At 54.0% G+C, this 14,158-nt stretch overlaps 5 protein-coding genes across 5 annotated transcripts; 2 read left to right on the top strand and 3 right to left on the bottom strand.

Annotated features, from left to right (window-relative positions):
* Nucleotides 1-139: 139 nt before the first annotated feature.
* Nucleotides 140-1,274, bottom strand: BBA_06270 (chitosanase precursor; the record flags this gene model as incomplete). The annotated part of the gene is made up of 4 exons (XM_008601367.1): nt 140-213; nt 279-606; nt 686-1,023; nt 1,112-1,274. 4 exons carry the CDS (start codon nt 1,272-1,274, stop codon nt 140-142), a joined length of 903 nt encoding a protein of 300 aa, XP_008599589.1.
* A 2,269-nt stretch (nt 1,275-3,543) lies between these two features.
* Nucleotides 3,544-6,453, top strand: BBA_06269 (uncharacterized protein; the record flags this gene model as incomplete). Its single annotated transcript, XM_008601366.1, has 2 exons — nt 3,544-4,459; nt 4,514-6,453. The coding sequence occupies 2 exons, from the start codon at nt 3,544-3,546 to the stop codon at nt 6,451-6,453; spliced, it is 2,856 nt and encodes a 951-aa protein (XP_008599588.1).
* Nucleotides 6,454-6,719: 266 nt separating this feature from the next.
* BBA_06268 (uncharacterized protein) lies at nt 6,720-7,976 on the bottom strand (the record flags this gene model as incomplete). Its single annotated transcript, XM_008601365.1, has 1 exon — nt 6,720-7,976. One exon carries the CDS (start codon nt 7,974-7,976, stop codon nt 6,720-6,722), a length of 1,257 nt encoding a protein of 418 aa, XP_008599587.1.
* A 1,296-nt stretch (nt 7,977-9,272) lies between these two features.
* On the top strand, nt 9,273-10,751 carry BBA_06267 (flavin-binding monooxygenase, putative; the record flags this gene model as incomplete). Its single annotated transcript, XM_008601364.1, has 1 exon — nt 9,273-10,751. The coding sequence occupies one exon, from the start codon at nt 9,273-9,275 to the stop codon at nt 10,749-10,751; it is 1,479 nt and encodes a 492-aa protein (XP_008599586.1).
* Nucleotides 10,752-11,037: 286 nt separating this feature from the next.
* BBA_06266 (Cytochrome P450 CYP570H1) lies at nt 11,038-12,736 on the bottom strand (the record flags this gene model as incomplete). Its single annotated transcript, XM_008601363.1, has 3 exons — nt 11,038-11,581; nt 11,678-11,802; nt 11,915-12,736. 3 exons carry the CDS (start codon nt 12,734-12,736, stop codon nt 11,038-11,040), a joined length of 1,491 nt encoding a protein of 496 aa, XP_008599585.1.
* Nucleotides 12,737-14,158: the final 1,422 nt, after the last annotated feature.

Here is a 14,158-nt window from a genome sequence, read left to right as displayed (position 1 = left end):
ATGGAAAAGGTGGTCATTTACATATATAGAGTCTATGAGATGCTATGAAATGTACAGTTCGGATTCTTTATAAGCCCGCCACAGAACGGTCCCGAACACTTCCATAAAGGTGTTTGAAATTCTCGTCGGCGTCAGAAAATTAACCACGGGCACACTTGCCAGACTTGCAAACAAGGTCGTCAGAACAGTCGTTTTCGTTCTTGCAGCGAGCGCCTGTAAAAAAGAAAGAGGACATTGTCAGTGTACAATTCAGTCCAAGTCATCATCTCTGTACAAACCTTCACAATGGCCCTGCCATGAGCAGTCGCCGCCGGTCGGAGGGTTGCCGCCACCGCCGCCGCCGCCGATGCGCTGGATGAGCTTGTCGCCGAGGCCGGTGATGCTGCTCTCAAACTGGCTGTAGCTGCTGGCGTGCCACTTGGCGCCGTTTTTGCCGGGCACGGCGTCGGAGCCGGGAAAGGCAATAAAGAGCACGTCGTTGTCGTCGTGGCCGCTGTTGCCATTGACGGACTTGCCGTAGCAGGCGGTGGCCAGAGAAATGGAGGCCTCGCCGACCATGGCCTGAGAGCCGTCATCACCGTTGGTGTCACCCCAGATGCCGTAAATCTATGGATGCATGTTTGTTAGTTTCGTGAAAAACGTTGGGCGAGGGGGGGGGGGGGGAGGGGAGGTCGTGTTTCCTTACCAGCTTGTTGTTGCAGACGACGGCCATGACGGACAGCGGCTCAATGCCGTAGTCTTGCGGGTTGAAGTTGGGGTAGCCGCTTCGGGAGCCCTCGTTGCCAAAGACCACGTAGGGGTGGATAAAGGCATCGAGGTCCTTTTGGCCGGTACCGTAGCCCTGGACGATGCTCTGGAACGAGGTGACGGACTGGGTGTCGTCGGAGCTACCGCAGCGGCCGTCGTCGGCGGGGCCATGCTGGATGCCGTCGCAGTCAATGTCCATGTTGACAAAGTTGCCGTTCTTGCCCTGGAGGTACAGGACGCGGTAGTCGTCAAGGTGGTCACCGCAGTACGAGAATGCTGTGTTTGAAAAGAGCATCGGGTGTCAGTCTGAACATGCTGGACAGTTTGAAACATCACAGCCGGATTTGCACATGGTGCAACTTACAGCCATTGTCGCCGTCGATGCTGTGGAAGCCAGACTTGAGCTTGTTGCTGCACTGGCCCTTGCTCTTTAGGCTGTTGTAAAAGTCGCGGACGTTGGACGGTACGTCGCGGGCTGTCGCAAGCGCCGCCAGGGACAGGAGAAGAGTAGAGCGAAGAGAAGCCATTATGCAGAGGCTGTAGAATTGTGACAAAGTTGATTATCTGCTGGTGAAAGCAGAGAGAGATGTCAAGTCAAAGGATGCGATCAGAGCTTTATAGTCATGCAATTACACATGGCCAGAACCCAAAGCAGGCCATGCCACTCATCAAGCCATGACCCGACGAAATAAGATAGGTCGCATTCGTTGCCTACCCGTCCACGCTGTCTTGGACTTGGCCGCTCCCGCATCGTGCTAGTCCAGCAATCTAGTCATCAAGTTGGCCGAGAAATTCCACGAATAAGCAGCTGCGATTGTGATCGCGGCCGCCTGGTGGATCAACAATCTTACGCCAAGGACCGAAGGCTTGCTCCGACAAGCTGTCAATTCGTAAAAAACTGACGAGCGAACTGTTGTAGAAGCATATGAAGAAGTGTAGGGTGTGCATACAAGGTGCTACTGCAACCCCCGCGGAACTGCCAAAATTTTGCTGCAGTTGCCGGTAAGCCCTCAATGTAATAGTATCGTGTGGTTTCGAATGGGCGGTTAAGTTGTCAGATCGCACACATGCTGATTGGTGTACTGTGGAGAATTCGGAAGCTGTAAGATGCCAAGGAGACAGCCTTCCGGGCTGTCGCCGTGCTTTGCCGACCTCGCGTGCCTGTAGATCCCATTTGGGTGCGCTCCGAGGGACTCGGGGATTTCGAACTGACCGGTTTAATGCCAAACGGAATCTGCTATAGAAGCCCGCCATGGACAGTAACAGACCATCTATCCCAAGTACCACGGCCGTTGTCAAAGGCGCTATCAAAGACGCCGTTGATTGATAAATGCCATCAGTGCTGGCAATTCGATTGACGCTGTTGATTAATATCTTTCAAAAGAAGAAAATTGGCCGTACTTGCAAGCTCAGATATGGTGCTCGAAATAGTAGCCCTCGTGCGCTTCGACAGTCTCTAGTGGACGTCCGTACACCGACTTGAATAATTCTTCCAGTTGAACAAATCGTCCAATTTGGTATTTGCCTCGACGGATAAGACTCGCGACACAAGCTCTTGATGATCGCGGCCTGAATCGGACAGGGGCGAGAACCGGGTGTTGTCTTCAATCCCAAGGTTGGGCATGCGGGCGAGAAAGTCACGATCTTTGGGGTTTCAAGGCGCACAAGGCCATCAAGGACGGGAACTCGAGGTTGCTGCAGGAGATGCGATTTACATTCCAGTCTACGGCGCTAGTGAAGAGCTTCCATTGTAAAATGCTGCTCCAGGCTGACGCAAACTCACGATAACATCACGCATCGGTCAAGAAATATGAAAAGTGCAGACGGCGAATTGAGATATTTTGCAAGGTTCTCTGTGCGCCGTGACGCGCCGATTCGACCTCGCCCAAGACCAGGTTCTGCTGCTCGAATGCTCCAGGACGTCGATGAAGTAGTTATGAGTGGCCATTGCTTGCGATGGATGACAATTGTAGCTAAGCAATTGAGAGAATCAGGATGTGCTGAACCTTGATGCTGGATTTTGATGCTGGACCTTGGTGCTGTGTAAACTGGGGTACCTATGTGGGTATTTATCGATAACTGACCCCCTGACCAACCTAGCCTAGCACGCCTAGGCACGGTTAACGGGTTGACGGGCATGCGGGCTAGGCACGCAATGATACTAGTAAATAGGTAGTCCTGATGTCTGTAGTCTCTCTTGATAGGCTGATACCAACTTCCAAGGTACAGATCCCCCCACTGCCTCGTCTCCCTCCAATCGCCGCCCCTCTAATGATAACCCAACATTCTATTGCCAGTCTAAAGACGCCAAGCGCCTCCTCCCAGGCCTCCAAGCCGTTTCCTATCGTCTCATCCCCTAACAGTCGCTTTTCTATTCCCATCACCCTCTCTTTTACTGTATAGGAGGCTGCAATACTTCCCCGACAAGACACGCGAGATATCCCGCCACGCCCAAGGCTCCTGGTTTCGGTAAGTCGGCTCTGACGCAATGCAAGCTTCATCGTCATCCTCGGCCCTTTGAACGCCACGTCTACCGCATCTCTGGGTGCGCTGTTTTTGTCTCAATTGTTAGAATACCCGAAGAATCTGCGGATTCGGGCATCGTCAACTGTGCTCGCTGTGCAATTTCGGCCACACGTCCTCTTTCACTGCCGACAGCTACACGACGCTGCTATTGCCAGCTTTGAACCGGCCTCGCTCGCTAACGAGTCAACGCAGACCTAGCACATTACCTCATCGACAGCGCCCCCGCATTCGATCCTCGATCTAGTAATACTGAGCAGAAAACAATAAAACATGAGCGCTTCATCACCTCCCGTTGTGCCTGCGCGGCCCTCCAAGAGCCCTAGCACGGAATCCCAGCAAGCAGCCGAAGCGCCCAAGATCCCTACTCGACCTATTAAGAAGAGTAACGAGAAGTCTGTGCTCTCGAGTAGCGACCGCTTTGCCCAGTCGCCTTTGCACGGTGGCGTACAGCTCAAGGGTCAGCGCCCGACCAGCTCATCGTCTAGCCACGACCAATCAAGTACTCTAAACGAGCCCATCAATCGCCCTGCCAGCGTGTCCCTGCCCTCGCTTGGTGAGGAAGGCCTCGAATATGGAGCCTTAGATAAACCACACGAGGCCCAACTTGGCTCTGCGCACCAGACCCGAACCGTTGGTGACAACCTCAAGCTGCACGCTCCTAAACCTTCCCTGCCCCCCGACAGCGCCAAGCAGCAGATCATGGCCGTCACGAGGACCGACTCAGAAAAGGCTGCCTCTCTCGGTCTCGGACAGTTTACCCAGAGAAGAGATCGCACGCCTTCTCGCGACTCCAAGAATCGTCGTCCCAGCTCTACCCTCTCCACGCACAGTGACCACGGCAACCATACCGATGACGAGCATGGTATTCCCAAGATTGGACAGCGTGTGCCCATGAACAGTCATCTGGGCGACGTTCAAGCTCCTTCGCCAGCTCCTGAGGAGGGCAAGCGGCATCACAGCCGTAAGCACTCGGCTCGTAATCTGCCTCCTGGAAGTTACGGCTTACACGGCCACGGTGTTGATCCCCAGGATAAGCTGGAAAAGGCTTACTATGAAAAGCATCCCGAACTCGTTGGCAAGCACAAGAAGCATCAAATTCATGACCATCGTCAGAGCGACTATGCAATGAGCAGTAATGATCTCAACCGTATGGTTCGTGATACTGCCAGGCGTCGGCCCACATCTGGTAAGCGCCACAACACTTCACTACGACCTCTCGCAAACTAACAAGATCATCAAGGGCTCTATAATGAAGCTGCCTCTACACCTACCGAAGATGTCGGCTACCATGCTAGTGACCAATACGCACGTCGAGCTTCTACTCCACAAGACTCTTCGAAGGCTGAGAAAGGAAGCAGCTATTTTCCAGAAGATGGTCCGCTGTCCAAGGCCGCGGATGAAAAGTCGTCTGTGCATCACGCCATCCACGTTGACGATTCGAAACATCCCGAGCACTACTCGTATGGCACCGAGAACCCAGAGACAGAGGACTATCATGCCCCCATTCTGGCTGATGACGCAGTCGATGCTGATCTCGACGTAACGGCCCAGCATCCCGCCATACGTCCTGGATTTGATCGTTCGCGCTCTTACGATGCCGACGAGCCAAACAGGCCTTCTATTCGGCATCCTGCCATTGCTCTTGATGAACAGCCTGAGCGTGGCTTCAATTCAACACCGCTTGATGATGTCGAAGAGTATGAGCCACTTTTCGACGGAGAAAAGAAGGAGGAAGAAAGGAAACAATTAGCAACTGAGAAGAAGGCGAGCCGCCACTTCCCCAGTAAAGATATCTGGGAGGACGCGCCAAATAGTGCGCATCATTCTACCGAAGTTTCAACACCAGACGTTGAAGAACAAAACCATCGCCCCAGATCCAAAGCGTCCTTTTCCGAAAACAGATCCATCACTCCCGCGCAAGCTTTTGCGCAGTACCAAGAGGAGCTGGCTGAAAAAGAGGCCAACGGACGCTCTAACAACTTTTTGCCACTGTCTGCTGATGCGAAGCCAAAGTGGATTGATCATCAATCCCATCTCGCTGTGTCCAAGCCCTCTGGCGCCAAGCGCTTTCCAAGCAAAGACGTCTGGGAGGATGCGCCAGAGAGCCACATCCAGGAAACGACCTTGTCCGAGTCGGCTATAGAAGACGAAGGAGAGCCGGAGGACAACAAACCAAAGATCCCTGTGCGTCCCATCAAGAAGGCTGCTGAGGAGTCGCGAGCTCCGCCTGCAATTCCCAGCCGACCCAAGCCTACGCAAGCTCCTGGTGATGATGCCACCAAGCAGCCGCCACCAGTCTCAGAAAAACCCAAGCCTCAAATACCTTCCCGCCCTGTCAAGAAGCTCTCAGGCGACTCAAAGGATGGAGAGACTGTCAAGCCGCCCAAGCCACCGGTGCCCAGCCGTCCGGTCGGTGGCAAAATCGCGGCGTTGCAGGCAGGCTTCATGAGCGATTTGAATAAACGTCTCCAACTCGGACCCCAGGCCATGAAGAAGGACGAACCGGCACAAGAAGAAGAGGTTGTGGAGAAGGAAAAGGCGCCTCTGTCTGATGCCAGAAAAGGTCGCGCGCGAGGTCCTCAGCGCAGAGCCCCGGCAAAGGCGGCATCGCCTGCAAAGGAGTCACCTGCTTCCGTCTTGTCCGTTTTCCAGCCACAGACTATCTGGAGTATTGATCCAGAAGACAGGCTCGTTGTTAGTGAGGAGTCTCGCGAGGCCTCCGAGGAACCCAGAAAAACAGGCACAGAGCCTGCCGAGAACTTGGCCAAGACAATCAGCCACGAGTCCAGCAAAGAGGCCAGCAGCCCACTGACCAAGGCAATCAGCAATGAACCTGAACCTTTGGTACTGTATGAACCCAGTCACGATGTGACCAGTACCGCGCCTGCCCCTGCTGGTGATGTCGACGTTACCGCCCAGACCAACCCCGCGGAGCCTACGCCGGCCGCCCAGAACAGCTCACCGGGGGATCTGGAGCAGTCTGCCACCAAGCCGGCCATCCAGGCCGTCGACGAAGCGAGCCAGGACATTGCGAGCGCCAAGCTACCGTCCTCGGAGGCTCAGGAGAAATCTGTCTCGGAAACCCGCTACCACGACGCCGCGCATGAGTCGCCAGCCACGGAGCAGGATATTGGAGAAGTGCCTCTTGCACAGCCCGAGAAGAAGATGGCTTCTTATTAGGAGTGGCGAGCTTGATGTCTGTATGATTTTCTCGATTTGTTTACCTTGTAGTTTTTTTTTTTTTTTGATAGCACATTTCAGGACAATAGTATTTACCATGCATACTTTTCCGTCTTGCTGTTTCGTGCCTTGCCGTTGAACAAATGGAACCTCGTATGCATTGCTTATCCCGGAAATAATTTGAAAATCTTATTATACACTTGTTGTTTCTTTAATGGTTATCAAGACACGGCGCGCCTCTCCCCCCTCCCCCCAGGCCCAGCGACTTAGCGACTACTTCTGCCCTGACGGTCCCGTTCCACGAGCCTGTCAAAGTCCCTCTGCGCCTTTTCCTGGGCTGCGCGGTCCGCGCCATCGCCCGCATCGCCCCAATGCTGCTGTTGTACTTGCGGTTGTACTTGTTGTGGCTGCTGCTGTCGCTGCTGGGGATCGGCCCGTGCTTGCTGACGCAGACGCTCCCAGGTGGAACCGGAGGAGGCGCTGTTGCCAGAGCGAGAGCTGAGCTGGGCGGATGCGGCGACGGGCGAGGCGTCGTCAAAGTCGTCACTGTCCCAGCCGGCGCTGGAGGAGGATGGAGATGGTGACTGGCCGTAGCTGCTGCCCCAGCCAGCGCTGCCTTGTGACTGTGGGATTTGTCCGTACTGCCGTGGCTGCTGCTGCTGCAGCGGCGGGGACTGCTCCGTCTGCCTGGATGTGTCCCAGCCAGACTGCGCCGCCTCCTGTATCGATTGCCGCTGCCGCTGCCGCTGCCGCTGCTGCTGCTGTGCGTCCTCTCTCCCAGGCGACACGCTGTATGCCGAGCTCTCGCTTTCCCAGGCCGCGCCAGCCTTGCCCCATTCGCCGCCCGCCGCGCTGTCCTGCCCGTCGTCCCGCAGCCCGCGCAGCCTCTCGTCCGCCCGTATCTGTCTCGCCTCGCGCATGAGGTTCAACGCCATCAGCGGCGTCTTGACCGTCACGGTCAGCGCCGCCGAGTACGCCACGTACCTCGCCCCGTGCCACATGGCCATGCGCAGGTACGCTCCCGGCGGCGGCGGCACCACCAGCTGCGGCGTCCACAGGGGAAAACGCAGCGTGCGGCGCCCGCGCCACGTAAAGTACGCCGCGACGCCCGTGAGGGACCAGTCCATGAGCGCTATGCGGTCGGAGCTCCGGGCCGCGTGCTCCGTCAGGGCGCGCGCTTCGGCGTCGCTCAGCAGCCGGTCCCTTTGCATGCTTAAGCCGAGCACGCGGTTGGCCGCCACGGCCGCGTACATGGCGGGCGTGAAGAGCCGCAAGCGCGCGTACCATGCTGGCTGGGTGTCGCCAAAGACGCGCTCGATTTGCTGCTGGACGAGCGGCCAGTAGTGGCGCTGCTTCTCAATGTTGGCGCGGCGCTGCGCTTCGAGCTCGGCGCGGACGGCGCGGCTGCTGTCGCCGGGGTGAGGAGGAGGGGTGCGCAGCGGCGGCTGCTGCTGAGTCGGGGCGTTGCTGGCGTCGCCGCCGCCGCCGCCATTACTTCGATTGTTGCTGTTTGAGCCGTCCATCAGGCGGCGAGTGGTTCGGGATGCCGGAAAATGTTTTTGGAAGCAGCTGAACCGGTCGATCGGATGATGGAGGAAGCAAAGGGAGTGGGATGATGATGATGGATGGTGACGTAGTGGAGAAGGGGCAAGGTGTTTTGGCAGAGCTACATAGCTTCTAGGAAAGTGGAGAGCGGTTATCTCGGAACCCGGAAGCTGGCCAAGGCAGTTTGCACTTTTCGAAAGGGCTTCGGAAAAACAAGATTGAAGAATTGTTTCACTATAGTTAGTGGGAGCCAAGAATCCTTGAGTTGAAGGTCAAGTTTATTTTTCTCGTTTATTATTAGGAGGAGGTCGGGGTTCTGAGAGCTGAAGCTCCAAGATGACCAAGTTTGGCCTAATATTAGCAAAGTCCCGCCACTCTTGGCCTTTTTTTTTTTTCTTCTTCTTTTTCTTTTCAGTCCCACAATCCTTTCACAGCGGTTTTACCAGAAATGCAAAACCACTGGATTTTTTTGCCTTGTATTTATGCTCGAGATTATAATGTCCAATTGGCCGAGTTTATCGCTATACATCATATCGACATGTTGGACTTTATTGAATAGTGCTCAACAAAACAGCCCATACAGTGGGTGTACCTTGCGGAGCATCCCCATTCAAAGTACCCATGGAGTACCCATGGAGCACTATTTATTTATTCACTTAGGTAGGCACTTTTTCTTTTATTAAGCCGTCTGTGGCCATAGCTCAAAAGTGCACGGCAAGTGTAGTTACAGCCGGCCGCCGCTCAGCCAGCAGAGTTTATGCCTCGGGACTTGCAAAACCGCCCACTGCAGCCGCAATTCTCAGTCACATTGGCTTAATTGCATTGCCATGTCTGCCTGTTTGTAGAAAAGCGGCTGAAAAGAGAAAATTGACCGAGTCCCGTTATTATACCTTGTATCCAGAGCCCAGCACCCCCCGCCGTTCCAAGCGCCCGATCAATACAAACCCACCCAGGTTATAACTCACCAACGGATGGACTAATAATCCCACTTGTCCGGGGCCGTCCCAAATGCTCCAATGCGGAGTAGTCTGGCTTGTTGTATGTAGATTGGTTATATCCTTGAGAAAGATCTGACGCTACATGCATACAATTGCACAAGTCTGGCATGATGTTGTTCCCAACATACCGCTTAGCCGGAGCGGAGTATGCTCAACGGCTATATACTTTCGTAGATATATATACATGCTTCGCTGTACTATATTAGACCACAGTACACGCCCAATTTCTTCCTCGCCTACCAGTCTTTTTTTAAAAAAGGCAATTTTCCCTGCATCATGGATGTGCACTCGGACACGGATAAATATGATGTTATCATCATTGGTGCCGGCGTGTCTGGCATCAACGCCGCCTATCGCCTCCAGAGCCAGATGCCCGGCTGTCGCCTCGTCGTCCTGGAAGCCCGCGCTTCCATCGGCGGGACATGGGACCTTTTTCGCTACCCGGGCATCCGCTCCGACTCTGACATTTTCAGCTTTGGCTTCGCCTGGAGTCCGTGGTACCGGACCGAGCTGCTTGCCCACGGCGGCGACATTAAGCAATACATGATTGACGCCGCCAAGAGGACCGGCATCGACAAGTATATCCGCTACCACCACAAGGTCCTCTCGGCCGACTGGTTCTCCCAGGAGCAAACGTGGAAGCTCTCGGTGCAAGAGCCGGGCCAAACGTCAGCAGGGCCGCCCGTCGTATACAGCGGCCGGTTTCTGTTCGTGGGGACGGGATATTACGACTACGAGCAGCCGCGTCAGACAACCATTCCCGGTCTGGAAAACTTTGCAGGAAAAGTCATTCACCCGCAGTTTTGGCCAGAAGACTACGACTACCGCGGCAAGGAAATGGTCATCATTGGCAGCGGCGCCACCGCAGTCACCATTGTGCCCTCGGTCGCTGACAAGGTCAAGCGCGTGACGATGCTGCAGCGCAGCCCGACTTATATGCTCCCTCTCGCCAACCGCAGCAAGGTCCGCGAATTCCTCTTTGCCACCCTGCCAGGTACCGTCGTGCACAAGATCAACAGGGTAGTCCACATCCTCTTTACCTATTTGGTGACGGTGTGGTGCGCGTACTGCCCGGCGGCTGTCGCGCGCCATCTGCGCAAACAGGCTGTCAGGTTGCTGCCCGAGGGGTATGCGTGGGATCCGCACTTTGCGCCGCGGTATAAACCTTGGGACCAGCGACTGTGCGTCGTCCCCGACGGCGACATCTTTGCCGCGATCCGCTCGGCCAAGGCCGCCGTCGTGACGGACACGATTCAGACAGTGACGGCAGACTCGATTCAGCTGACTTCGGGAAGACAACTGCCCGCCGACGTCATTGTGACGGCTACTGGTCTCCAACTCCTTTTTGCCGGCGGCATCCAGTTTACCATTGACGGCGCTCCCTTTGACGCGCCCTCCAAATTCATGTGGAACGCCGCCATGATTCAGGACTTGCCCAACGCCGTCATCTCGATTGGCTATCTCAAGTCGGGTTCGTGGACTCTGGGGGCAGATTGCGCGGTGCAGCTGCTGATTCGGTTGATCAAGGAGACGCGCAAGAGGGGCGCTGGTGTTGTCTCGGCCCGACTCGACGACACACGCGACAAGATGGTGGCGCGGCCGTTGTTTGGACTTTTGAACTCGACATATATTCAGGGTTCCGAGGCTTTGTTTCCACAGACGGGCACGGGAATATGGTGCAATAGGGACAATCCCATCAAGGATATGTATGCAGCCAGATGGGGCAGTATCGACACTGGCTTATACTTTGAGTAATGGGTCTTCTGTATGTATATACATGACATAATCTGTTGCCAAGGAATGAGAAACGGCAGCTGTTCAAAAATGTATCATTCTATGCACTCAGTTTATATTCTGAAAATGCATACACTCTGAAGTCCTACGAGTGATTCTCACATAAAAGTCTTTTTGGAGAAAAATTCCATAACATGTACTCGTCCACGGTTTCTGGCTGTTTATGGACTGTATATCGTACCTCCGGAATAGCTGCTCTTGGTCAGTCACGTTCAAAAGACTCACGACAAAGCTAGTTGTGATTTCATTACACAGCTGGGACAAAGCTTACCTCTACCAACATCTTGTTGATATTCATCATGGCAATGGAAATGCCGAGACATCGTGTCATGCCATGACCAAAGATGAGCTCGTGCACCTTGGACATGGCCGCCAGACGCTGACCCCCATCATCATCATCATCATCATCATAGCTCTCCGGAAGCCATCGCTCGGGCCGAAACACATGGGCGTCGGCACCAAAGACGGGGTTCAACTGCGTGCCCCATGCATTGAGACCGACAAAGGTGCCGCCGGGGATGTGACGGCCGTCGGGCAGCTGAAGACCTTCGGGTGGCGCTTCTCTCTCACGGAGCTGGGTAACGGGCGGGAACCGACGGAGACCCTCACGAATGACGGCCTGCAAGTATGGCAGCTTCTGGGCTTCGCAGTTTCTAACGGGATGGGATAAGTGTCCTTTAGCTTCGGCAGCGTCAATCTCATTGATCAGGCGCTGATAAACCGTCGGCGTTGAAATGATTGAGAGCAATATCGCACGAAGAGCCGTGGCTGTGGTGTCGGAGCCGGCGATACTATCATACTTAGTATACTCGACTCAGAACTGGTATAACATCTCTTTATAATGAAGAATTCATCAAAAGGGCAGGGGAATGCGTGTATGCTCGTACAGTGTAATGGACATCTCCATCTCGGCTTCGTCAGGACCAAGTCCGTGCTTTAGAAATGAGCCCAACATGTCAGACTGAGGCTTCTCGCTCTCATTTAATCGATCGTCAATAACCTTTCGAGATATCTATGCGATTATCAGTAAAGTACTTTTTTCGCGAGGAGTGAGGCGCACTTGCCCTCATAATGGTACCGATGCCGCTCTTGTCTACCGAGGAGGGCACGACGAGCCTTTTTACCCAAGGCACCGCAGCAATCCATCTCAACACCGTGTTCAGTGTCAGTATAACCAGAAAATACTGTAGAAATGGTAATTGCTCTTCTAGGGTTGCAATAAAGTTGTGTTTATCCAGATCGGACTCAACGAAGCCCAGTGGCTTCCCGAAGCAGAGATGCGCGATTGTGTCTAGGGTGAAGAATTGAATTCTCTTTGCAATGTCAAAGAACTTTGTCATTCTTGCATTTGATACCCATTGCTCCTCTATACGGGATATAAACGCGCCGATCCGCTCGTCAACGGCATGCTCGAGACCCTGTATGTCTTTGCCTGCGTAGCCAGGCGCCATGCGGCGCCGCATGGCATTGTGCACGCGCGGGTCCCGCTCAGATACAATGTTGGACACGCGCGGATCGATGCGCAATGCGTCATACGACGGTGCGCGTCGCCATGTAGTCCCGACAGCGAGGATCTGTCGCGTCAAGTCTGGGTCGCTGGTGACAAGGTGGTTTGGCCCGACACGAGCAATGGATCCGTGCGTATGATTGATATTGACAAAGATTTGCGCCGAGTTGCCGGAAGCAAGCGTCTTGCAGAGCCAGAGGCGAGTGTATGCTGCCCAGAAGGGGCCGGGAAAGTCTCGCAGGTGGCATCGCGCAGTAAGCAGCTTGCGAGCAGCGAGGATCAGAGGTAGAGTCAGCAATGCTGTAATGGCAAGGACAAAACTGGTATTGAGAGGGCTTTCAATGACATTAAGCGGGAGTAACGATGTGCTCTGCAGCTTCCAGAACGTCTGGCGCTCGACGACACACCAACCGGGGCCAACGAGTGAGAGATTGTACATGGTGGGCTGCTTGACAGGAGACCATAGATGTCATGAGTGTAGCGTAATTCGGAGAATATACAGAAACTTATAGTTTTCAAGATCATCTGCTCTGTCAGCTCTTATAGAGCATCCGGGTCGTCCACCAGGCATACTCTAGTCTACCAAAGTCTACCAATGACTGATACTACCAAGAAAGGCTCTGAGCCGTGCACAATTATATGCCGCAACGTGCTCTATGTACATCTTTTGTTCAATGGAATATTGCCACGCTACTCTCCATGAGCGCCTCTGGGGCCCAATCTACCGGTCGATTTACCAAACCTCATTTGGCGTGCGTTGAGGCTCCGTACACGTACATACTCTGCATTGCCTGCGGCCAATACAGCTCAATGTTACGACGGCGCCAACTTGTCCGCGGAATTTGCAACAGACTGAATATCACGGAGATGCCGAGCCTGAAGAACTCGAGCCGCACAAATCACAAATTTACATACGCCCTCGTGGTCGCCCGTTGAAAAATGGCGACGCTATCGAGGGACTGGCATGGGGTGGCGCAGCTGCATCTATGCAGCCTAGTAGTGACAACTGATAAGGCTCTTGAGGAAGTCTTTCCCGGCCACATGAATAACAGAAAAGCTTGGGAATACATGAATACATTGCTTCCAATGGGCTGTGATGCCAATGATGTGCTCTGACGTGAGCCTTGTGTCTGTAGTAGGATGTTGCCGGTTGGTGTCACGAGGCTCAAAGGATTTGGTGTGCATGCGGGTGAGAGCCACGTCAGTTACATGAGGCGCCAATGTCCAACGCAAAAACTTGCATTAAAGGAATCATTATAGTAGTTGAATATTGAAACAGGACGGATGAACGTGGGATCAACCCGGCCTCACCTTTTGTAGCAATAGTTGGCTCCACGCTACAGACCAGAGCCTGATATTCCCGACTTTTGCTTCCTACTACTTACATGTCGATATTTGTCTGCATGCAGGGCCCCCAATGAGTCAGTGACAGTCTATGAATCCTCCGAAGCAGGCCCTGATCTTCTCCATGACATGGAGAAAGTCGTTATACTAAAAGGTGCCCCGTGACTTTTGCACAAGAACCCACGCCCAGGCATGTCAAACGGCCTCGACGTAAGCAGATAAAATCCACTTTCATGTCTTTTTTGTTTTTACGGCGTATTAGGCTCTCAGCTCAACAATTCAACTATCGGCGTAGCGGAAAATGGGGCTGCAGCCATAGATGAAGAACCGGGTTCCCGATGCCCAGAAAGAACCTCCTAGTTTTGTACCAGGACCCCTACAATTGCAGAATCGCAACAGCTCTGAATACCTGACCGTCGACTGCGTACTGTGTGTGTGTGAGGCCATGCGTGAAGTCTGCGAGCGGGCCCGCATGAATGTGACTACATTTTGCAAAGGCGGTAAGCGGACGAAGCAT

Source organism: Beauveria bassiana (assembly GCF_000280675.1).
Source record: "Beauveria bassiana ARSEF 2860 unplaced genomic scaffold BBA_S00018, whole genome shotgun sequence".
NCBI lineage: Eukaryota > Fungi > Ascomycota > Sordariomycetes > Hypocreales > Cordycipitaceae > Beauveria > Beauveria bassiana.
Note: the sequence above shows the minus strand (reverse complement) of the source record. Positions and strands in the feature narration are given on the sequence as shown.